The sequence below is a fragment of the Monodelphis domestica genome, chromosome 2 (genome assembly GCF_027887165.1).
Source record: "Monodelphis domestica isolate mMonDom1 chromosome 2, mMonDom1.pri, whole genome shotgun sequence".
Taxonomy (NCBI): Eukaryota; Metazoa; Chordata; class Mammalia; order Didelphimorphia; family Didelphidae; genus Monodelphis; species Monodelphis domestica.
This window is the reverse complement of record NC_077228.1, coordinates 164,642,712-164,668,876: the sequence shown is the minus strand read 5'-3', so window position 1 is coordinate 164,668,876 and position 26,165 is coordinate 164,642,712. Positions and strand designations below refer to the sequence as shown.

The following is a 26,165-nucleotide window of genomic DNA, read 5'->3' as shown; positions in this document are numbered from 1 at the left end:
AGTATGATGACTCTACTGTTCTTTATGCTCAAAAATTCATTATAAAAATCTCTGTACATTAAGGGCAACTAGGTAGCATAGTGGATAGAGCTCTAGATCTAGAGTCAGAAGAAACTGGGTTCAAATCTGGCCTCAGACATTTCCTAGCTATGTGACCCTGGGCAAGTCACTTAATCCCACTTACCTAGTCCTTGTCATTCTATCTTAGAACTGATACTAAGATGGAATGGAAGGGTTTAAAAAAGAAAATTCTTTGTAGATTTTTTGTTTTTCATCTGTTTATTGTTCTTTAAGTCTCATCCTTAAATACTCCTGTAATGATTTTGCTTATATGAGTTTCTTGCCAATCTTTCTTCCCCCCCCTTTTAATCTTTTTTTAACATCACTTTAATTTCTGAATATATTCCATTCTTTTGTCTCCTCACCAAAGCAAACATCCTTTGAATTATCTGTGTGTGACCCAGAAAGCACTCATATCCCAGACTAGATTCAATATTGGGGGGATTATTGCACCGTCTCATCATTCTCCCACTCCTGAATTCTGGGGGGAATCTCTACAACAAATTTAAGTATAGTTCATGTCTAAGTTTCCTGTGAAAAGCATTCCCTTCCAGAAAAAATACTTGACAAACTGGTAAACGTCAGGTATAGGATTTATTTCCTTTCCACTAAAGAAATGCTTAAAGCACAAAAGACTCATAAGCACACATGTATACATAATTAAAATATAATCTTTAAACCACCATCTCTATAGTACTCTATCAAGAGGTTGGTATGTAAACCTGAGCCATTTTGTGGGTTTACAGAACAGGTATTTCCCTTTCGCCGTGGATCTATATTGTCTTCTGGCTAGCCAGGCACATATTGTTCATCCTCTTGTTTGTATTCATCGCCTTGGACAAAGACAATGTTGTAGAGAGTAGCCCTCATTGACAGCCACGACCCAGTTCAATGATTTGGGACCCCCTATGCTCACAAGGCAAGCTACCAAGGCTAAAAATATCCATCTCACAGTATTCTTATTCAAGTTATGGAAGCATGAAAGTTAGCTACAGACTTGAGAAGTCCATCTCAAGCTCACCGAGACAAGTTCAACTTCTCACTGCTATGTACATGAAAATACCATCATTGTTTCTATGGAGGGAGGAAGAGAAGAGAGACCCCATCTTCACCATGCCCCAACATCTTGACAAAAGGGGCATTGGCTATGTGCTAGCAAAGAAGAATCCTTGAAAGAAAGAAACTGGAAGCAGTTTATGACTCACAAAGTATGCAGTTGTTCCTGGCTTAGCCCTTTGGTGTAGCTTGACCTACCCCCAATCCCCATCATGGATACCAAAGTCCCACTCAAGATTCTCTAGAGGGTCATGTAAAACATTTAGCAGAGATACAGTGCACAAATGTCCTTCTCCATGAAACCCATGTACCTTTGTCCAGCTCCATGGGAGGTCCTCCAATACAACCCCAGTTCCAAGGAAAAACTACCAATATATACCAGTACAACACTCTGATACACTTATAACAAAAATACAAAAAAAAAAGAAAAAAGCAGTTCAGCAAAACAAACATAACAATAGGCAAATATTCTATACCCAAAGTCCCCCACCTCTATAAAGAGAAGCACAGAACTTTTCTCAATTCTTTCTCTAAGGTCAAATACCAAGCTTTCTTTAAACTGGTTTTACTGTCCACTATTCTTTTTATGAAGTGAAGCTGCCAATAATCTTCCATTATTCATCTCCATAAGATTTTACAAGTTTACATTCTAAACCAACCTTACTTATGGCTGCCATTAAGTCAAGTATTTGCCAGTGGGGAAATTTGGGACTCTTTGTTGTGACACTGAATTTATTATATTGGTTAAACAGTGCTAAGAGATATTGATCTTGAAGACACAGGATATGACTTTGAAACCTGACCTGTGGGCAGCAAAGTTCCCTTTATCTTTAAACTTTTGGTTTCCCATTCCTTCCATATTCTATTTATATATATATATATATATATGTATACACACACACACACACACACACACACACACACACATATATATATATACCTGTTCTTCCCTTTCCCCAACAATAGCCTTTCTGGACACCTGAGAAAATTAGAATACTCCTTACTCCCCATTGCCACTTCCCGGTTCTTTTTTTTGCTCGGTTGAACTTCACGCTACTCATCTCTACCGCCCAATTAAAATCTTGGAAGCTGTTGTCTAGAAATCTCCAGGTCATTTCCCTTCCTTCTTCAGTGAGTTTGATTCATGACTCATATTTTTTTCTCTCTTCTCTATCTGTTACCCACAATACTAGATGACTTCAACATGCATATGGGCTCTCTAGCAAATACCCTAACCAGTCAGTTCCTCCATCTACTCACTACCATTGACTTACTTCATCTTACCTTAGTCACACACAAGGATGCTCATATCTTAGATCTTTTCACAACCCACAGATATACCACCTCCATGTTTAAGAATTCCAAAATCCCCATAACCAACTATAATCCATTGGTTTTCTACCTCTCCCTCTGCCTTCCCTTACCAAACTACTTCTACCCACACCATGATCTTCTCTTTCTTGACCTTTAAATTCTCTCCCAGGCCATCCCTCCTTCACTAGCCACTCTATCCTCTTCTCCTCATCGGTAAACTAATTCAACTCACCACTGTCCTCCTCTCTTGAATCTCTAGCCTCCTTGTCAATTATACTTAGCCAAGCCTCAGCATTATATCACTCCCACCATCTGCCACCTTCACTTCTATGTTAGTGAGTGAAGGTGGAGAAAATCACATAGCCACTCTGCTTGGGTCCACAACAAATTTGATATACTACCTCAACGGGGCCCTTCCTATTATATGTCCCTATCAATACCACCCTCTGGAAAACTTTTTCGTCTCTCCTCAAATCTCCCATGGCTCCTCCTCTATTTTCACACTGAGCTGAGAACTGTTCCATATTTCACAGAAAAAAACTGAGGCCATTCACTAATAGCTCCTTCTTATATCATATCACACTGCCTTCTGCCACCATCTCCTCCTTCAACTCCGTCTCAGATGATGAAGTGGCCTTTTATTCCTTGCCAATGCTAATCCCTCTACCTACTCAAACAATTCCCATCTTTTTCTCATTTCCTATGACAGATTTCCCCTATTGTGTCCCCATTTTGCCACTTATTTTCAATCTTTTCTTATCTATGGGCTTCTTGTCTAGGACCTTATAAGCATGCCCATGTCTTCTCATTCTCAAAAAAACTCATTTGACCCTTCTATCCCCAGTAATTGCTATCCTAACCATCTCTTCTGGCCTTTTTGAGGTGGCTAAACCCCTCAAAAATCAATCCACAAAAGATAACTCCACTTTCTCTTCTCTCACTCTTTTCTTAATCCTTACAATCTGGCTTCCTACTTTATCATTCCACCAAAACTATTCTCTTCAAAGTTTTTGATGTTCTCTCACTTACCAGATCTAATGACCTTTTCTCAATCTTCATTCTCTAGAGCAGACCCTTCTGCACTCTTTGACACTGTTGATCACCCTCTCTTCCTTAATAATCTCCTCTCTCTAAGTTTTTGGAACATCACTCTCTCCTAGTTCTCCCACTTATATGACCTCTCTTTCTCAGTCTTCTTTGCTAGATCATCACCTAGAGCATGCCCTCTAACCTTCAGTGTTCCACAGGGATCAGTCCTGGGCCCTTTTCTCCTCCTACTTCCCTTGGTGATCTCATTGACTCCCATAGATTTAATTATCATCTTTATGATAATCATTCTCGTATCTACCTATCTTGCTCTAACTTCTCTGCTACTGCCCAGTTCTACATCTCCAACTACCTATTAGATAGTTTAAACTGGATGTCTTTCATATGACATTTTAAACTCAACATGTCCAAAATTGAACTCATCATCTTTCCCCTCAAAACCTCTCCTTTTCAAACTTCTCTATTCCTATCAAAGGGACCATCATCCCAGTCCCTCAGACTCTCAGGTGTAATCCTTGACTCTTCACTATTTCTCACTACTGTCTGCAAGTGATTGCCAAGCCCTGTTGATTTCAGTATCTCTTGAATACAGCTCCTTCTCTTCTCTGACACTGTCAGCACCCTGGTGCAGACACCTTCATCACCTCACACCTGGATTACTGCATTTGCCTGCTGGTGGGTCTACCTACCTCAGGCTTCTCCCCACTTCAATCCATTCTCCATTCAGCCACCCTTGGGTTTTCCTAAAGAACAGACCTAACCACATTATCCTCTCCCTACTCAACAAACTTCAGTCCTTTCTACAGCTCCCAGGATCAAATATATTCAATACCTGTTTGACATTCAATGCCCTTCAAATTTTAGCTTCTAACTACCTTTAGTCTTCTTATACCTTACTACTTCCTGACAAAAATTCTTTAACCCAGTGACACAGGTCTACCTTATTGTTCCTGAAACAAGACACTCCATCTTTAGGCTCCATGTATTTTTCTCTGGCTGTCTCTGATGCCTGGAATGTTCTCCCTCTCCATTTCTACCTACTGGCTTTCCTGGAGCCAAGTCCCAATTAAAATTCCATTTTCTAAAGGAAGACTTTCCTACCCTCTCAATTCCAATGCTTTCCCTCTAGCAAATCCTTCCTATTTTTCCTTTCTATAGCTTGTTTTGTATATATTTGTGTGCATGTTGTCTCCACCTCTTAGACTGTGAGCTCTTTGAGGGCAAGGACTGTCTTTTGCCTCTTTTTTTGTATTCCCAGCACTTAGGTCAGTTTCCAGGCACATAGTAGGTGCTTCAGCATTGTTTATTAACTGACTTGAAATTAACTTTTATCTACTCATCTCCCTGTCAGATGATTGCCTACCAGAAAACTCCCAACTGCACCTTAGGTCATCTCCCCAGGGGAAATCCTTTATTCCTTGAATCATAAGGTCATGGATTTAGAGCTGAGAGGTCATCAAGTCCAACTTTCTCATTTTACAGATGAGAAAACTGAGTCATAGAGAAGCTAAGGGACTTTCCCAGAGTCACACAACTATTAAGTATCTGAGGCAGGATTCTAACCCAGGCCGTCGTCATTTCAAGTCCAGACCGCTTGCCCCTACTCCTTACTACCTCCCTCACACAGGATGCTGTGTTATCTTCTCCATGTTTATTGTCCAATAGGGTCATAGCCTAACTCAACTTCTGGCTTACCATACCAATACTATATCTACCACTCAAAGCTTCAGGACTCCAATCAGAAAAAGGGACCATTTGGATTCTACTCCCACCTGAGTTTTTGGACCACTTCCTCTTTTTATTATAAAACTCTTACTAGATCTTTACTCACCATCACCCCAAAGCTTTAGAAACCCTAACAGTTTTTCTCCTGCTACCCCTGTTTTTTGCTTCTCTTGGCTCCCACACTACTTTCTTTCCTCCATACTGCATTATCAAACCCAGGCTGAGTTTTTGAAAAGGTATTTTACTGTTAACATAGGAGAAATAAGCTAACAAAAATTGTTTTAACTACACACCGAGAAAAGAAGTATTGAGCTACAGATAAGAAAATAATCTTTACATGAATATTGTAAATGACTTATGATTTCATTGTCATGAGAGGTGCCCCTTCTACCAATATATACGATAAACCCTCCATATCTTTTTTTTTTCTTAAACCCTTACCTTCCGACTCAGAATTTATACTAAGCATTGGTGCCAAGACAGAAGAATGGTAAGGGCTAGACAGAGTTAAGTGACTTGCTCAGGATCATAAAGCTAGGAAGTATCTGAGGCCATATTTGAATCCAAGACCTCCCATCTCCAGGCCTGATTCTCAATCCATATGATCTTATGCTCAGTAAAAAGATCTATCACCTAGCAGACAGTTTTTTAATGATAAGTTTCTCCAAACTAAGCTCGATTGGCTCTCTGCAGCCTTTCCAGGTTGGTAGGACTTACCAGGATCATAGATTTAGAGCTGGAAGGGATCTTAGAAGCCATCTAGTCAAACTTTACCATTTTTCAGATAAAGAACCCAAGGTCCAGAAAGGTTGAGTTACTTGCTCAAAGTCACAGTGTCAATAAAGTGGCAAAGTCAGGACTTATACCCAGATCTTCTAACACAACTCAATCAGCTATGATTGGAGCTGGACTTCAGAGGAGAGGCATCCCTAGTCTGGTCAGTAATGATCGGGATAAATAGACCCTTCTTTGGTTTTAATTGGCATTTGGCTTAGTCACCAGCTGATCCACTACTACACTAGCCTTAGGAGAAAATTCAGTGGTTGTACCTTCCCTAGACATGCCTCAATTCATTTCCCAGAACTCTCTTTTCATGCCAAGTTAATGGGTCCCTGACCCCTCTCAACCCCTACCACCAACTTCCAACTTCCAAAGTCAGGGATTGGGGGCAGGGCATCAATCTGCCACATTTGCAAAGTTCTACCCAGATTGATTTCAGTAGAGCTCATCTTTCTCTCCCCAGGGAAATATTCACAGGTTTATAGTACCACCCCCACAGTAATTTAATTCCCACCTCAGCAAAGGAAAGGGCATTTCTTTGCAGGGCTTCAATAATTTTTTTCAGATTATGTGTTCTTTGATACATTTCTTCTGTTTGTGTGTGTTGTGTGTGGGGCCATGTGAATGCATGTCTACATGTGTATGTGCTTCTCTTGGCTCCCTCTTCTATTTTTAAGATTCAGAAAGGTCAAAGTCTATAGCTTCAATTTCTTTGGTGTTTTCCTCCAGAAACTATTCTAGCACTCCATATTGTAGGCACTATATTTAAACGTGTTCCTGCAAGAACACAGGGGTCTGAAGTCATAGGACCTAGGTTCAAATCCCAGCTACCTGTGTGACCTTAGACAAAGCATTTAACCTCTCTGGGACTTAAGCCTCCTCATCTGTAAAACAACTAGGGAAGCATGAGATGTTCTATTTTTATTATTACATATAATACAATATATTAATGTATAATATATGTGAAGAATAATATATTATTCTCTCTGTTCCTAGCTCTTGCCTCCTCTCAGCATCAAATCTATGGTCTCTGCTGCCTTCATTCTTCATATCCTAGATCAAATTAGGCTCTGACTAGTTATGGCTCATTTCTCTGAAGCACTTGAGCAAATCTTACTAGGTGGAAGCCACCCTCTGAAAACCTCAGCTTGGACAGCAGCTTCTTGGACAAGTATCTTCTTGATGCTTTAGGCAGCCAGGTGACACAGTTGGCAGAGTGATGGTCCTGGAGTTTTAGGAAGACCTTGTGTTCAAATCCAACCTTAGATGCTTTCTAGCTATGTCACCTTGGGCAAGTCCCTTATCTTCTCTTTGTATCAGTTTTCTCATCTCACAGGGTTGTTGTGAGAATCAAATAAGATGATAATGGTAAAGCACTTAACACAATGCTTGGGACACATTAGGCACTATATAAATATTAGCTATTATTATTATTATTATTATTACAGAAAGCTTTGAGCCTGGGATGTAAACGGTTAGGGGGTCGAGGTGACAACTCCAGCAAAAAAAAATACCAGATTGAACTCCTTTGACTTTCCTTCTCCCTGCTACTACCCTCACCCTAGGTGTGCCTAACCCTGACAGCCAAGCGAATGGCCCGAAAGAACTGTCTGGTGAAGAACCTTGAGGCTGTGGAGACCCTGGGCTCCACCTCCACCATCTGCTCAGACAAGACAGGCACCCTCACCCAGAACCGGATGACTGTGGCTCACCTCTGGTTTGACCGGGAAATATTTGCATCTGACACCACTGAGGACTCAACTGGTGACTGGGAGCATTTGGGGGGGAAGTGGAAGAAAGGAGGAGTTGAGGGAATTGGAAGGAAGGGAATAGCAGGATTGGGGGGAGGGGAGAAATTTGGGGCTTAAGAAGAGGAATGATGACCCTAAGAAGTATTTGAATGAAAAACGGGATATAAAGGTATTTCCCCAATTTAGCCCCTGGTAGTCACACTCACAAATTCCTCTTTTCCTCAGGGACCAAGTTTGACAAGGATTCTAAAACCTGGCACATCTTGGCCCTAGTTGCTGCTATCTGTAACAGAGCCGAATTTAAACCAGATCAGGAACACACCCCTATCACTAAGGTATCGGGATGGTGAAAGGAAATATCACCAAAGTCCCATCCTCCCAGCCTTCAGTTACTTGCTTCATTATCCAGCATGCATGGCTTCTCCCCAGGCCATTCATCCCCTTGTTTCCACGGGCGGGCCCAACAGCTCCCAGGGACACTCCCGGATCCTGGTGCCCAAAAGCTATACTCCTAGGGGTGACTCCAGTCTCTCTGTGGCAGAGGGAAACAACAGGTGATGCTTCTGAATCAGCCCTACTCAAGTTCATCGAACAATGTTATGCCCCAGTGATGAAGATGAGGGAAATTAATCCCAAGAAGGCAGAGATCCCCTTCAACTCCACCAACAAGTACCAGGTTTGGAGCTAAGGAAGACTATGCAAAGAGAATAAAATCAGGAAGGGGAGGGCAGACAGGCAAAACTTGGGAGACAAGGATTACGCTTTATTAACCTAATTGGTTATTAGGCAATGTTCATAAACACAGCATCAGGATATGAATGGCAAGGTTGTTATCTTCATTGAGAGTATTTCCTTCTCTCAAAAACAGAAGAATGAGAAGTGAAGTTGACAGCTTTCACTTTTGTCCATATAGCTTGTCGTACACATTCCCCTGAATAAAGAGGGTGTCTAATACTTGTCTGCTGGCTTTAAAACTCTGCACTGAATTGTAGCATGGTGTAGTGGAAATTTCACTGGATATGGATTTGAATTCTAGCTCCATTCCTTATCAACTTGATAGTGAGTAGCTCCACAAGTCCAAGTAGAGCCACAGAGACAAGGATGTCCTAGCCAAAAGGACAATGAGAACCTGGAAGAAATGGAATAAACAATGGGATATTAAAAGAAATAAATACAGAGGAAAGAATAACAAGGAGAATTAGTAGCTTAGGACAAATGGCCATAAACCATGCCCAAGAATTCAACACCCTGAAAATTAGAATGAGCCAAACAGAAAGCAATGATTCCATAAGATATCAAGAAACTATTAAAACAGAATAAAAAGGATGGGCATTTGATCATTTGGGAAGGACTATATGATGATGAAGTATTTACATTTTAACAGGTCATTGAATTGGACACATAGGTAAAAAAAAACTAGAACTTTTAAAAAAAATCAACAAATAGCAGAGTAGAAATTCTGAAATTGAAGGAGAGATAGCAAAATTGAAAAGTTTTAAAAATTAAGTAAATAAATAAAAGCCTGATTTAAAGTAATAATAATGAAACTGAAAACCAAATAGCTGGTACTATTTATTTTTAAAGGTGGAAGAAAACCAAATTGTTTGTACCAAAAATAAAAAAGAATTCATAGCAACTGAAAATGAAATAAAGAAAATTGTCAGAAGATAATTTTATCCAATCATATGCCAATGAAACTGATAATTTGGATATATAAAATATTCAAATAAAATAGATCATTTAAAAAATCCAACATCATAAAAAGAAATCAAATAAGACTTCACTAAGCTACAAAAAAATTTTTTTAAATAAGACTAGATGAATTTACAAGTGAATCATCAGACATGCAAAAAACAATTACAATATTATATCAACTAGTTAGAAATATAGGAAAGGAAAGGATCCTTCCATAGTTTGTTACAAGGCAGGTGGGTGACAAATATAGGAAGATATAGAATTTTGGTATTAGAGTCAGGAAAATCTGAATTCATATCTGGCCTCAGAAACTTACTAACTCTGTGACTCTGGACAAGTTACAGAACCTCCTACAGCTCCAGTTACATCTGCAAAATGGGGTTAATAATGGCACCTACTTCACAAAGTGATTATGAAGATCAAACACATATGAAAACTTCTTAGTGGGGGAAGCTGGATGGCTCAATAGATTGAAAGTCAGGCCTAGAGACAGGAGGTCCTGGGTTCAAAATCTGACCTTAGACACTTCCTAGCTATGTAACCCTGAGGAAGTCACTTAACCCCCATTGCCTAGCTCTTACCATTCTTCTGCCTTGGCACCAATATGCAGTATTGATTCTAAACCAGAAGGTAAGGGTAAAAAACAAACAAATAACCTCTTGGTGTATGTATATCAGCTAATATTATTATTATTAATATTAGTAGTAGTGGTAGTATTCAAATATAGTCTTGATATTTAAAACAGAAAGAAACAGGGCAGATAAAGAAAACTATAGACTAATATCCCTAATGAGCACTGATGCAAAAACATCAACTAAAATATTAGCAAAGCTACAACATATTAAAAAATTTATCATTATAACTGGATTTACACCAGGAATGAAGGGTTGGCTCAATAAAAGGAAAACCATATACATGATAAATTGCATTCATAACAAAAATAATAAAAACCACATGATTATATCAATAGAGGTTTAAAAGGCTTTTTATAAATCAAACATCCATTTTTGTAAAAAAAAAATGAAATGACATAGAAACAAACGTGCCTTCCTTAATATTGTAATTAACTACCTAAAATTAAGTCATCAATTTATCAAATGAAGAAAGGTTAGACCCCTTTTCAATATGATCAGGGCTTAAACAAGGACGCTCATTATCACCATTGTCATTTACTCTTATGCAAGAAATGCTAGCTATACAATTTGACAAGAAAAAGAAATCAAAGGAATAAACCTCAGCAAATAGGAAATTGCCACTTTTTGAGGAGGATAGAATGGTTTATCCCTAGAACAAAAAAATTTTTTTAATTAATTGGAACAATTAATAACTTTTTTAAAAAAAATTGCAGGGTGTAAAATAAATCTGCTTTTATAATCAGCATTTAGTATATTACCAAGAAATTCAAGAAAAAGAGAAAGGAAAATTATATTCAAAATAACAATGGATTGTATAAGAATATTTTGAAGTCTATCTACCAAGACACATACAAGAACTACAAGCCTGCAACTAAAAATTCTCTTTAGAAAAACCAAGGCAAGCCTAAATAAGTAGAGAAATATCTGTTGCTCCTGGGTAGGCCATGTCAATATAATAAAAATGACAATTCAGAGGCAGCTGGGTGGCCCAATGGATAGGAAGCCAGGCCTAGAGATGGGAGATCCTGAGTTCAAATGTGACCTCAGACACTTCCTAAGCTATGTGACCCTGGGCAAGTCACTTAATTCCCCATTGCCTAGCCCTCACCTCCTTCTGCCTTGGAATCAATACTTAGTATCAATTCTAAGAAGGTAGGTAAGGTTTAAAAAAAAAAGGCAGTGTATGTACCTAAATTAATATATTCAGTGCTATACCAATCAAACTATCAAAGGATTACTTTGAGAGCTAGGGAAAAAATAACAAAACTGATCTGGAATAACAAAAGGTAAAGAATTCCAAAAGAATTTTTTTTAATGGTCAGAAAGAGGACCTGCATATCAAAGCAGTAATGATGAAAATAATTTGGCACTGGCTATAAAATAATGAAGTCAATTCCTGGAACAAATGAGGCATCAGACATTATACTGAAAGGGCAACTGAGTGATGGAATGAAGAAAATGTTGTGCCAAAAGTGGCTGAGTGACCCTTGGCTAGGCACTTAACCCTGTTTACCTGAGTTTCTTCATCTGTAAAATGAGCTGAAGAAGGAAAACCCCCAAATGGAGCCATGAAGAATTAAACACAACTGAAAAATGACTGAACAAGAACAACTATACAGAAACAAATGAACATAGTAGCATAGTATTTAACAAAAACCATGTATTCCAGTTACTGGCATAAGAATTCACCATATAATAAAAATTGCTAGAAAAAAGTAGAAAGAAGCCTGGCAAGTGTTAGGTATAAACTGACATCTCACACTATATGCCAAAATAAATTTCAGGTGGATCTATGATTAAATATAAAATGTGGCAAACATGATAAATTAAAATAACAAAGAAGAAATTACCTTCCACAACCATGAAGAGGAAGAATGATATGATATGATATGATATGATATGATAAATGGACAATATGATAAAATGGACAATTCCGATGATATAAAATTTTAAAGGTTTTGCCTAAACAAAACCAGAGCCCTTAAAATTAGGTAGAAAACAGGTAAATGAGGGGGAAATATTTTTAGCACTTTTCTCTGTTAAAGGTCTCATCTCTGAGACATTTAAGGAACTGATTCCAATGTGTAAGAACAAATAAACGTCCTTTCCTCATAAATAAGTGGATATGAATAGTCAGTCTTCTGCTGTGGGAAAGAGTATAAGCTACCAGCAACTTAGAGACAAAGATGTCCTAGTCACAAGGACTTATGAGTACCTGGAAGAAATGAAATAAGAAATGTAATGTTAAAGGAAACTATGCGTAGGGAGGAAAGAAACAGAAAGAGAATAATTTAAAACAGGTAATAGTTAACCATACACAGAATTCAACACCCTGAAAATTAAAATGGGCCAAATGGAAAGCAATGATTTCATGAAACAAGAAAATGTTAAAACAAAATCAAAGGATTGGCATTTCATCAATTGGTAAGAACTATGTAATGATGAAGGGAAATGGCCATTTTTAGCAGGATTACTATTACTGTATACAAAGTAGGAAACAAAAACCAGTTGTGTTGATATGAATTGAATTCAAAGGCAGTAAGCATCTACTTTGCCGTATAGTAGAAAGTGTTCATTTGGAGTCAGGATCTGTGTTTGAATGCCAGATCTGCTCCTTACTACTTGAGGGACCACAGCCAAACTGCCACTCTTTTCTGAACTTCAGTTTCCTCATCTAGTAAGTAAATGGGTTAAGTTAGATAATCTTTTAAGGCTCCTTCCAATTTTCAATCCTATGAGTAATGGCTGAACCTTGAGCAGAATTTGGAACAATGTAGTGGAAACCCCATTTTGAGGGAAAAGAAACAAGGGCCCCTCTTCTCCCAATCCCCATCTCTTCCTTCCCTGACACTTTTTCTCCCCTCCCCTAGTTATCGATCCACCTTTGGGATGAGGAGTCCAAGAGTCATGTGCTGGTGATGAAGGGGGCTCCAGAACGGGTCCTAGATCGATGCTCCACTATCCTACTGCATGGCGAAAAGAAGCCATTGAACGATGAGGCTAAAAATGAATTCCAGGAGGCCTACATGGAACTGGGAGGGCTAGGGGAGCGTGTCCTGGGTGAGGGACATCGGGGAACATAAACTAGAAAAGGGATAGAAGAGAAGGAAAGGTTTGGAAGAGTGGAGTCTTGAGGAGGGGGGTAGGAAGACCCTAGAAGCTAGGGAAGAAAACTGGCCATAGAAGACTGGGGAAGGTGGTTATAAGGTGCTAAGAAACAGGAAAGTGTTGGGAGGGAGAAATGGAATTATCTTTGTTCCTTACTTTTTTCTCCCAAAGGATTCTGCTTTTTGGACCTCCCTGAGGAATTCAATGGCGACTTTGAGTTTAATGCAGAGGAAATTAACTTCCCAATACATAATCTTTGCTTTGTGGGGCTCATATCGATGATTGACCCACCCCGGGCTGCTGTACCTGATGCTTTAAGCAAGTGCCGCAGTGCTGGAATCAAGGTAGGATATCTGGACTTTGAGCCCCCACACCGTCATCACACTCCTAGGAATTTTCAGTGATTTGTTCCTCTATAGGCATGCCCTTGATAGGCAAATAAGCTTTCTTCAGTTAAAACTCTATCCTGTTTGGGGGCAAAGATCTGAAGAGACTGAGACAACATCCCTATTCTCAAGACACTCCATCTCAGGACAGTCAACCTGAAATACAGTGATTCCTCATTTATGGAGGGAGTTATGTTCCCAAGGGAGGTGGCAGCTGGGTAACTCAGTGGATTGAGAACCAGGCTTAGAGACAGGAGATCCTATCTGTGTAATCCTGAGCAAGTCACTTAACTTCCATTGCTTAGCCCTCACCACTCTTCTGTTTTAGAACCATTACATAGTATTGATTCTAAGGCAGAAGATAAGGGTTTAAAAAAGAAAAAAAGAAATTCCCAAGGGAGAAATCCTTTCCAGCCATAGTCTGTGTAATGACTTCACCCAAAAAACTACCCAGACAAAGGTGGAAGCTGAACAAAATCATCCAGAATTAAAGGAAAAGAGAGAGTTCCAACCCAACACAAAAAGGCAGTCATCAGAGTTTAATAACCTTTTTTTTTTTTTAAACCCTTACCTTCTGTCTTAGAATCAATACTGTGCTTTGGGGGCTAGGCAATGGGGGTTAAGTGACTTGTCTAGGGTCACCCAGCTAGTAAGTATCTGAAACTATATTTGAACCTAGGACCTCCTGTCTCTAAGCCTGGCTCTCAATCCACTGAGTTATCTATATGCCCCCAATAACCCTTAAAAACAAGAAGAAAAAAATTTTATGTACTTTAGAAAATTATATTAGAAACTCCAAAGAATTAGAGTACAAGGTATGGTCTTTTCTCAGAAAAGCAGAACCCTTAAAGATTCCCACAAAACAGGATTATTAAGGAAAGCTTAAGATCATCTCTAAATCAGAATAAGACACTTAAATTACAACAGCTAATATTTTTATGGGAACAACTATTAGGTACCCATCTTGACTTCATTTGCAACAAGCTAATCAGCTAGCCTTTTCAAAAAAAATCCAAAAGTGAACTTCTTACTTAGTCAAAAAAATTCAAAATACAAAGTAAAGCAAATTATTGTACCAGCCAGATTAAGCAAATATGTCCAAAAGATGAATCCATTTTTAACAAAAACACTTAGGATACAATTAAGGATACAAAAATTTAGTCTAAATTCTTTTAAAATTAAAAGATGTTGATAATTACAACCACCTATAGATATGAAAAAATAGATGATGTATATAGCTAGCTTATCACAGATTTTTCTCACAGAAAAAAAAGACAATAAAATGGAAGGAGAGTATAAGTGGCAGCAAAAAATGAAGTCTATGATCTCGATTTTTTCAAAATCTCAGTAGTCCTGATTCTTCCAATAAACTAACTGCTTTCTATATAAGATCTTTACCACCATAAACAAGACTTGACAAACATCCCCAGCTTTAATCTTTCTAGAATTGAACTACAAACCTGTATTTTGATTTGCCAACAAGGACTCCATTTGAATGTTCTGCCAGCCTTTCAAACTCATCCTATTTCAAACTAAACTCAACATTTCCTGAAGAGAACCTTTCCCCCATAATTTACCCAGGCTGGGAAACTCAATCATTTTTTTATGCTTTCTGCTTAAAAACCCCCACATCTAATGAGTGTCCAGTTCCTCTCTCAGTGTACCTACCCCATTTTAGACTGTCCTTATCCTCCTAATTGTTTTCCTTTTCCCTAGTCTCTTCTCTTTAGAATCTTTCCTTCTAGGCAATTTGGAACACTATGCCCAAAGGGGCGATAAAAGACTGTCTGCCCTTTGATTCAACAATACCACTACTAGTTTGTACCCCAAAGAGATAATAAGGAAAAAGACTTGTACAAAAATATTCATAGCTGCACTCTTTGTGGTGGCAAAAATTGGAAAATGAGGGGATGTCCTTCAATTGGGAAATGGATGAACAAATTGTGGTATCTGTTGGTGATGGAATACTATTGTGTTCAAAGGAATGATGAACTGCTTGATTTCTATATGAACTGGAAAGGCCTTCATGAACTGATGTGGAGTGAAATAAGCAGAACCAGGAGAATATTGTACAAAGTAACAGAAACATTGTGGTACACTCAAATATCATCGGTTTTGCTACTAGTAGCAAATTTAGGACAATCCTGAGGGACTTTGAGAAAGAACTGTGGGAGGAGAAATGCAGAAGAAAAATATGTGATTTATCACTTGTTTATATGGGTAGAGGACTTGGAATTTTGGATTTAAAAGATTACTGTTACAAAAATGAATAATATGGAAATAGGTATCAAGTGATAATACATGTATAACCCAGTGGAATTGCTTGTCAGCTCTGGGCAGGGGGAGGGAGAGAACATGAATCATGTAACCATGGAAAATATTTAAAAATAAAAATTTAAAAAAAGAATCTTTCCTTCTGAATACATCCTGAGTAGTTCAAAACTTAAAGAATTAGAAGAGATCTCATTGGTTAACTAATCCAACTACTTTATCCAAAGCATGAATGCTATACTTATCTGGTCTCTGCCCAAGACCACCAGTAGTAAGAAACTAGCAACCTTTGAGTCCATCAATTCCATTTTTAAAGAATCCTAATTTGAGGAAAATTATTTATGTTGAGCTGAAATCCATTTCTCTATAACTTCTACTTGTTGCTCCTCGTTCTTCTCTCTGACGTATAACAAATCTGCTCATTTTTCTACATATGGAAGAAAAATTGTTTCCGCATTTGGGACACAAATCTACCAGAAACAAATTAGTAATTAAATTCTTCTAAGAGTTTTTGCTTAAAGAGAGAGAAAATTCAAAGGGACAAAGTGTCTGCTACATTTGAAAGTCTATCTAACCCCCTTTTGAATTAAACTTTATAGGATTCAAGAACAAGGACAAAGTTCTATACTCAAGATCAAACAGAAGGACAAAATCTAGGCAATAATCCTGATTCATCAGGACCTAACTTTTGTGTGTGCCCTGGAGAACCATTTCTCCAGAACCATTCAGTTCCTCTACTTCATCAGGGAGCAAAAGTTCTTAACATTTTTGGTGTCATGTACCCTTTTATTTTTTTAAGTATTTTTCCATGGTTACATGATTCATGTACTTTCCCTCCTCTTTTCCCCTCCCCCATCCCAGAGTAAACAAACAATTCCACTGGGTTATATATGTATTATCCCTAAATACCTATTTCCATATTAATCATTTTTGTAATAATCTTTTAAAAACCAAAACCCCACATCCAATACTCATATCATCCACTCTGCTATCTGCCCATTCACATTCAAAGTTATGATTACTAACAGTGTATTGCCCTCCACCTTATTTTCCTCTTTAGATCCTGCTCTATTTTCTTTCACTCCGTTCTTCCTCACCAGTATTTTGCTTTTTATCATCCTCTCCACTTCCCACTCCACCCCCCCTCCCATGTCTTACTCCCCTTCTACTTCTCTATAGGGTAAGATATAATTCAATAGCCCAATGAGTATATTTGTTTTTCCCTCTCTGAGTCGGTTACAATGAGAGTAAAATTTAAGCATTGCCCGTTACCATCCTATCCTCCCTTCTCTATAATTGTTTTTTATGCCTCGTTGTTATATAATTTATCCATTCCTTCTCTCCTTTCTCTTTTCTCTCAGTGAAACCCTCTCTTTCAGCCCTTGATTTTTTTAACTATTACATCATATGCTTATATAGCATATCATGCATATTGTTTCATGTCATCACATTTATATATACATCATCTCATATATCATCATATACATCATATCATCATAGTGTAACAATTAAAAGAGTGTTTGACATAAACTGTGGCAGTTAAAAGAGTGTTTTTCTTAAATTGTGACCCAGAAATACGGGTTCAAGACAGTGTCTTGATTTTAATCAAAATATAAAGTGGTCACCAGGGGAAAATTCCCAAATATGAAATATACCCAAGTCAGCTGAGTTTTTATGGAGATTTTAATTAATACAAATTAAGGAATTAATGAAAGGGAGAGAGAGAGAAGGAGGAAATAATGAGAAAAGGGGTAGGCCAGCCCAGGCCAGCCTAGGCCCACCTCAGCCCAAGCCCTAAGAGAGATTAGTCAGTCTTTAATCCACTCACCACAAGATTTGTCCCAAGCAAGATTCTAGTGTTCAGAGAGACCCAGTTACTCCAACTAGTCAGAGCTCCAATTCAGCTTTGGCAAACTGAATTTTCAGCCAGCCACCCAGTTCTCTCAGAAAGAGTTCCTTTTAAAGAGAATTTTCTCCTATATCACCTCCCCTAAGTTCTCACATCTACCAATCACAATAGACATTTTCCAAAGGACAGGCCATTCTTAATTCACACCTGAGTAGACTAAACTTTTGAGTAATTCACACCTGAGTAGACTAAAACTTCTGAGTAAGTTCACACCTCTTTGTCCCTTGCAAGTTTGCAAGTTGCTTGACCTTTTGGTGATTAATTTGACCTTCATAGGTACTTAGCACCTTTTTGTATTAGATCTAAAAATAGACTTAGCTTAAGGCTTTTGCTTCACTATAAGTATGAGTTAAGTACTTTTTCATTATTCAGTAAAGAGTTTACAACTTTATCTTCCCCTAAAGTATGCTTAAGTATGGGTGGAGTAGAGTTCTCACATTCCTGACTAAGTCCCTTCATTGTTTAAAATGGGGAATGGTCTTAACCAAATCTTATGAAGTAGGGTCTGAGAGTTTTTAAGATTCACAATAGTCAGTTTACTTCCCCACCCTCTTTCTAAGTATATTCCTTCTATCTTCTCTACTACTAAAAGTGATTTTTGAGAATTACATATATTCTCTTTCCATGTAGAAATATAAACATTTTGACTTTAATGAATCTCTTAAATTTTCTCTTATTTACCTTTTAAGGATTCTCTTAGGTCTCATGTTTGGACTTCAGATTTTTTTGTTTGGATCTGGCTTATTCCTCAGGAATGCTTAGAAATCTTCTATCTTATTGAATGTCTATTTTTCCCTCTGAAAAATATACTCAGATCTTTTACCTTCTTGTACATCATATTTCATGTCTTCTGATCATATAATATAGACGCTGCTAGGTCCTGGGTGATCCATGGTATTTGAATAGTTTCTTTCTGACTGCTTGTAGTATTTTTTTTCCCTTGGCTTGGGGACTCTTGAATTTAGCTATTATATTCCTGGAAGTTGTCATTCAAGGATTTCTTTCTGGAGGTGATTTGTGAATTCTTTCAAATTCAATTTTATTTTCTTGTTTGAGGATATCTGGACAGTTTTCTTTGATAATTTCTTGTATTATTATGTCCAAGCTTTTTTCTTAATTATTTCTTGTAGATAGTCCAATAATTCTCAAATTAGCTCTCCTGGATCTATTTTTCAGGTTAGTTGGTTTTTTTTTTAAATAAGATATTTCATGTTTTCCTCTGTTTTTTCATTCCTTTGATTCTGCTTTGTTGTTTCTTGATTTCTCATGAAATCATTAGTTTCTAGTTGGTCGATTCTGATTTTTAAAACCTGATTTTCCTGTGTCAGTCTTTGGTTCTCCTTTTTCAATTGGCCCATTTCTTCTTGCATAACTTTCATTTCTCTTCCCCACTTTTCCTCTGCCTCTCTTAGTTGGTTTTTTAAGTCATTTTTAACTCTTCCAGAATCTGTGTCCAATCCATATTTTTCCTTTGGATTTTGCATGTGTTTGCTTTGCTTTTACTGACCCCTTTTGTGTCTTGTTTTTTGTCTCCATAAAAAGTCTTTTAGTTAGTTAGAGTTTTTGTTGTTTTCTTATCTTTCCTACCTTTTGGTAGGTAGACTCTGTTTTCTGGGAGGTGGGGATACCCTCTTAAACTTCAGTCCTTTATTGATGCTGCTCTTAGCTTATTTTGAGAGTTTCTGCCAGTTTTAGATCTTCCAAGGTAGTATGATGACCTAAGGGCTGGGAGCTATGAAGGCCTCCTCCCACAGCTGATTCAATTATCCATTGAGATGTTGATAGCTTAAAGATTTGTCTCAGGCTTGGACATAAGCTTTTGATCTCACTCTGAACCTGATCAGTTCAGGGGTTGATCAAATTCTAGCCCCAGTCTTAGGCACAAGTTTTTGGACTCACTGTGTATTTGATCCAATCAGGCACACAGCTGATTGCCCTGTCCTGGAGCTCTGTCCTCAGCCCCTGGCAAAAAGATGCAGTCCCCCCTTGTTTCAACCAACTACCCCAAGCTGGGGTCTATATCCTCACCACAGGCTCAGATTGGGATTCCTCTGAGCCCACACAGATCAGCCCACTTCACCACAGACTGACCTGGGCTGGGATTTGGGACTTCACCACAGGTTTGAAAACTCAAGGGGTATTGGTTGGCTTGGACCCCTATTTGCCCAGACAGGGTCTCAGGATCTGACTATTAGTTTAAGCTTAGATTCCAAACCTGGGACAGCAGGTGTGGGGTAGGGGTGTGTAGCTTGCTCTTGATTTGCTCTTAACTCCTTTCTATAGTTTTGCTGACTATGATCCCTGCTCACCCCAGTGCCCCAAAAGTTCTTTGCCTCCCTTTTGGGTTTTTCTTTTCTTGAAAGTTGTTACTGTCTGTCTCCTTGTTGGTTCTTTCACTTCTATATTCATTTTGTGGTGTTCTTTTAATATTGATTGGAGAGGATTCTAATAGTGACCTTGAGCTTCTCTGCCTTATTCTGCCATCTTGGCTCCAAAGCTCATGTATCCTTTTGGCAGACTCCACAAAATAATTTTTTTAATGTGTTTTTTATTAAATCCTTACATTCTGCCTTAGAACCAAGGTACAAGAGTGGTAAGGGCTAGGCAATGGGGGTTAAGTGACTTGCCCAGGGTCACACAGCTAGGAAGTATCTGAGACTAGATTTGAATCCAGGATCTCCTATCTCTGGGCCTGGCTCTCAATCCACTGAACCACCTAGCTGCCTCCAGAATAAATTGTTTCTAAAGCACAAAATATGTAGGATTACAGAGACAAATTGAAATACGGTTTCAAAAAAATTTTTTTTTAATTCACAGACTCAAAGTTAATAACTCATGCTCTAAGAATTCTTTTTTTCCTGGTCAAATATGAATTGAAGAAATGTTTCTCTTAATTGAATTGATCAAAAACATTCTTCCTCTTATTTTAATCAATTGGCTGATGGGGAGAGGGATCCTTCCCAATGATCAGGTTTTTCCATTTAGAAACTGATTAAGTCTCTGATAAGAATGAAGCAAAAGGGGGCAGCTGGGTAGCTCAGTGGATTGAGAGCCAGACTTAGAGACGGGAGGTCCTAGGTTCAAATCTGGCCTCAGACACTTTCCAACTGTGTGACCCTGGGCAAGTCACTTGACCTCCATTGCCTAGCCCTTACCACTCTTCTGCCTTGGAGCCAATACACAGTATTGACTCCAAGACAGAAGGTAAGAGTTTAAAAAAAGAATGAGGCAAAAAAGACTTATGACCACAATATTCTTCACTTCTCTACAAGGGAAAATTGACTAGATCTTTTATTCAAGTTCAACCAAGGATTTTAAACCAAAACATTGGAAAAATAATTTCCTAGTATCCCTGAAACAATGAACAGAAGGGGAATGTGGCTTATGCTTCCACAACTATGATAACCTTCAATTATTTAAAAATAGCCATATTTTACTTCCTAAGCTACCTCCATTCCAAATATCTCCAGTTCCTTTTATTAGCACACTCTCTCAAAGCATTCTTCCAATCCCCACTTGTACTAGTCCTTTGAGTTCTCAAAATTTTAGCTACTACTTCTCTCCTTTCAGGGTCCTAAAAGGTTAGAGTGCCTTTCCAGTACTAATTCGAGTACTAATTTTACCTCTCTTTTCATATCATGACTGCCAGGCCCCTTACCATCCTGGTTACTCTCCTGGTCAAGACAAAAGAAAATGTTTCTCTCTCTCTTGGACACTACCCTTTTATTTATGCAGCCTAGGATTATATTCACTTTTGGAGTTATCATATTCCATTGCTGATTCATATTGCGATTGTAGCCTAATAAAATGCCTCATTGTTTTGGTGTGAGCAGCTTATCTATCCTAATCTTGTGCAATTTATTTTTTTAAAAAGTAGAGGAATTTACTTTTATATCAACTAAATTTCATGCCAGCCCATCATCCCAGCCTAAGATGTTAAAGATTGATTTTTGTCACTTACTATATTAACTCTCTCCACAAAAATCCTACCTTTGTCACATAAATTGATGACTTAGTTTTAGATAAATAAGTACCATTTTAAGAAAGACCCATGTGTTCCAATGTTGTCAAACTGTTTTTTGATTTAAAAAAATGGATATTAGATTTTGTAAAAAGCCTTTTAAATGCCTATTTATGTAATATTTCCATATTTCTCATGTTGTGATAGAAATCACATATCACATAAACAATAGAAATCTCATAAAGGAAATATAGTGGAAGGGGGCAGGTTTTGATCTGCAACCAGACTTCAATAGTTCCTTCTTTGGCTGTGCATTTTCATCATGAATCCCTTGTGGTTATCCTGGAGACTTGCTTTGCTGATAATGGTTTAGTCCTTTACAAAATCACATAACATTTCTATTACAGTATATACATTGCTCTCCTGGTTCTTTGCACTTCACTTTGCATCAGTTGATATAAATCTTTCCAGGTTTTTCTGAACTCCTCCTGTTCATCATTCCTCATCATACAATAGTATTCCATTACAAACACATACCACAACTTGTTCTTCCAATCCCTAAGTGATGGTCCATCCCTCAGTTTCCAATTCTTTGCCACTACAAAGGTACTAGAAATACTTTGGTACAGAGAGATCCTTTCCCCTTGTCTCTGATGTCTTTGGGATCTACACCCAATAGTGGTATTGTTGGGTCAACAGGTATGCATGGTTGTGTGGCCTTTTGAGCCTGTTTCCCTATTGCCCTCCAGAATGGTGGTATCAGTTCACAGTTCGACCAATGGCATAGTAGTGTCCCAGTTTTCCCACACCCCCTGCAACATTTATTATTCCCTTTTTAGCTATGTTAGTGAATCTGGTAGTTTTGAGATGGTATCTCAGAGCTGTTTTAATTTATATTTCTCTAATAGGGATTTGAGGCATTTTCCCCACAAGACTACAGATATTAAGAAATTAAAACTTCTGAGAACTGCCTGTTCATATCCTGTGACCAATCTTCAATTGGGGAATGCTTTGTATTCTTTTAAATTTGACTCAGTTCACTATATATTTGAGAAATGAGTCTTTTGTCAGAGATACTTACTATAATATTTTTTTCCAAGTTTGTTGTTTCCTTTCTAATCTTGGTACATTGGTTTTATTGGTACAAACCCGTTTGAATTTAATATAATCAAGATTATCTATTTCATTTTTCATAATGTTCTCTATCTTGTTTGGTCATAAATTCTTCCCTTAGAATATGATTTACTATATATTTGGTTTTCCTTTTATTGAGTCAACCCTTCATTCTTGGCATAAATCCAACCATAATAGATAAACTTTTACATATTTTGTCATAGCTATTTTGCTAATATTTTAGTTAAATTTTTTGCATCGATGTTCATTATGAATTGTGAGCTATTGTTATCTTTGTCTGCCCTGTTTCTCTCTGTTTTAAATATTAAGATCATATTTGTAAAATAACAATAATAGTAATAGCTAGCATTGATTATATACTAAAAGGTTTTCTTTCCTTTTTTTTTAAACCCTTACCTTCTTAGAATCAATGCTGTATATTGGTTTTGAGGCAGAAGAGTGCTAAGGGCTAAGCAGTGGGGTTTAAGTGACTTTCTCAGGGTCACACAGCTAGGAAGTCTCTAAGGCCATATTTGAACCCAGGATCTCCTGTCTTTAGGCCTGGCTCTCAATCACTGAACCTCTTAGCTGCCCCAACTAAAAGGTTTTCAAAGTTTTTTCATTTGATATTCACAATCATTTTGTGAAATGCCATCATTATCTCCATTTTACAGATGAAATTGAGGCTATAAAAGGTTCTGTGACTGACTTAGTATCACAGAACTAGCAAGCATCTGAAACTGGATTTAAACTCAAGTCTTCCTAACTCTAAGCCTGGCACTCTATCCACTGCACCACCTAGCTTCCCTAAGATTAATCTGAAGGGAGAGGTGAAGGCCATTGCAGTGTTCCAAACAAGTAGAGGTGAAAGCCTGAGCTATAGCTAAGAAGAGAGGAGGGGGAAGTATTGTGATGGGAGAAACCATTTGATTTAGCAAGGGATTGGATATGTGGGGTGAGTGTATGAGATATGAAATCAGGATGATGAGTTTTCATATCTCCAGGCTGGGTGTTCTATCCACATTAGTATAAAAATATATATACATTAAGCTAGATGGGATAGGCTTTTTACTCCTTAAATATGTGTATATGTATATACATTTACTTCATATATGCATTTATGCCTTAAATATATATATAAATATATAAAATAAATATTAAAATATATATATATATAAATTTACTCCCAAATGGAGCCACAAAGACTTGGACACAACTGAACAACAAACCACTTATGTAGCACTTTAAGGCATGCAAAGTATTTTAGATATAGTTGATTCTCAAGGCAACCTTATGAGGTATGTGATGCTCTTGTACCCATTTTACAGATGAGGTTAAAGTAATTTGCCTGGGAGTGGGGGTGGAGGTGGGGAGTGTCACACAATTAACAAATGTCTGAGGCCAGATTTGAACTCTTTTGTTGTTTTTTCTGACTCCCAAGTTCAGTACTCTATCTCTCTCAACACCCAGTTGCCTCTTCTCAGTTCTCCTCCTCCTTGACCTCTCTGCAGCTTTCTTGATCATCCCCACTGCCTACCTTCCTTTTCTGGGGCACTGCTTTCTTGTCTTTCTGACCATTTCTTCTCCTCTACTGAATTGTCAGCATTCTTCCATAGGCTGAATGTGACCCTCTATGCAGAGATGGTGAACCTTTTAGAGACAGAGTGCCAGGCCCTGCCCCATCCCACCCTCCCAGACTTTGTGCTATGCCCACCCCACCCCCAGTGACCATGTGCCTTCCCCCTCCCCCCACTACACCTCCCTACTCCCCCCCCCCCAGACAAAAGGGAGGGAGGAAGTGCTCCCATTGGACTACTGGGTGGAGGGGTGGGTGAAGTGAGGAAGGTCCTTGGCCAGTGTAGGGAGGGGGAAGGGAAGTGGCCGGAGCACTCTGCTCCCCTCCAGCTCTGCCCCCTGTGAGCCACCCACCTCACCCTCTGTGCACCACCATTGAGCTGTTGAGCAGAGGGGCAGTGGATGGGGAAAAATGTCAGGCACGATGGAGAGGGGGAGGGGAACAGCTCTGCCCAGTCCCTCTGCCTTTCTGGTAACCAACTCTGGGGGGCAGGGAGGGAGGGTGCTTCATGCCCACCGAGCTCATTCAGCATGCTATAAGTTCCCCATCACTGCTGGATAACATCACATGTTTGTCTCCTCTCAAGTCACACAGCCTCCATCCACCCCAAGCCGGCCTCTCATTATCTCTGCTCTGGATGTCCATGGCAGTAGCCCCCTGATGCATTTGATCTCCCTGTTCCCAGTCTCTCCGCTTTTCAATCCATTCTCTACCCACAGCCAGATTGTTACCCCCCACATACACACCTGACCCCATCGGTCCTCCCCTTTAATCAAAAAACCGTCAATGATTCCCCACTGCTTGAGGAGGAAATACAAAATCCTCATCTGGAGCTCCCTAACCCCACTTCCATTGTTATTTCACATTACTCTCCTTCACACACTCTTCTTTCCAGTCAAACCCATCAGCTGTGTTCGTGACATTAAATCTCTTGAATGTACTCTCATCTCCCTTCCAAAGGCAGTTCAAATCCAGTCATGTCCTACCTTCCTGGGAGACACCTTTCCAAGTTCCCCTATCACCTTCCAGTCATGAGCATTCTTTTCCTCTCAAAATTAATTTGTGTTACTTTAATATGCCCTTTGCCTGGCTGTCCTTGAAAGCATACTATCACAGGGAGCTGAGATCTATCAGTAAAGAACAACTTAAGCTCTGTTATGACTGCAATCAAGTCTCTTAACCCTGTTTGCCTCCATTTCCCCATCTGGGAGGATTCAAAGAAAGGCAAAAGAAGTCCCTGTCCTTTGTCTCCATTGAAGTTAAGGTAAACTGAGGCACAACATTTACTTTATTGGTAGGACTAGCAGTTACCAATAAAAGGGGTCTTTAGCATCTCAGCTAGCCAGTAAATAAATAAACATAGATAGATAAATAAATAAGAGCAGACAGATCATATTTACCGTCAAAAGAAGGACCATCCAAAAACCAGTAAGCAACATAATAGATGGAGAAAATGATAGAATTGTTTGCAAAATCTAAAGCATTACAACAGGCTTACAGAACAATATAATTAGCGGGAAGCTACAACCCCTCCTTCCCTGTAGGAAATTCTGACTGATCTAGTCCATCTGCCAGTATAATTAACAACTTAATAGGTATTGATAGATTTCTTCTAATTATACAAGAGCAGCTAGTGGAAGAGAGATGTTAGGTTTTCTTTTCTTTTTCTTTAAACTTTACTTTATAATACTAAGTATCAGTTTGAAGGCAGAAGAACAGTAAGGCAATTGGCATTAAGTGACTTGCCCAAGGTCACAAAGCTAGGAAATATCTGAGAC

The 26,165-nt window shown here is 38.5% G+C and overlaps 1 protein-coding gene across 6 annotated transcripts in view; it reads left to right on the top strand.

The window, feature by feature from the left end:
- Positions 1-26,165, top strand: part of LOC100029754 (sodium/potassium-transporting ATPase subunit alpha-4) — a 71,188-nt gene that overhangs the window by 20,799 nt on the left and 24,224 nt on the right. For 5 of the 6 annotated variants that reach the window (XM_056816161.1, XM_056816165.1, XM_056816164.1 and 2 more), the window contains 5 exons: positions 7,548-7,746; positions 7,959-8,068; positions 8,275-8,409; positions 12,934-13,123; positions 13,343-13,515. In XM_056816161.1, the coding sequence (XP_056672139.1) occupies positions 7,548-7,746; positions 7,959-8,068; positions 8,275-8,409; positions 12,934-13,123; positions 13,343-13,515 (807 nt within the window). The remainder of the gene's footprint in view (positions 1-7,547; positions 7,747-7,958; positions 8,069-8,274; positions 8,410-12,933; positions 13,124-13,342; positions 13,516-26,165) is intronic. The other variant, XM_056816162.1, reaches the window with a different exon arrangement.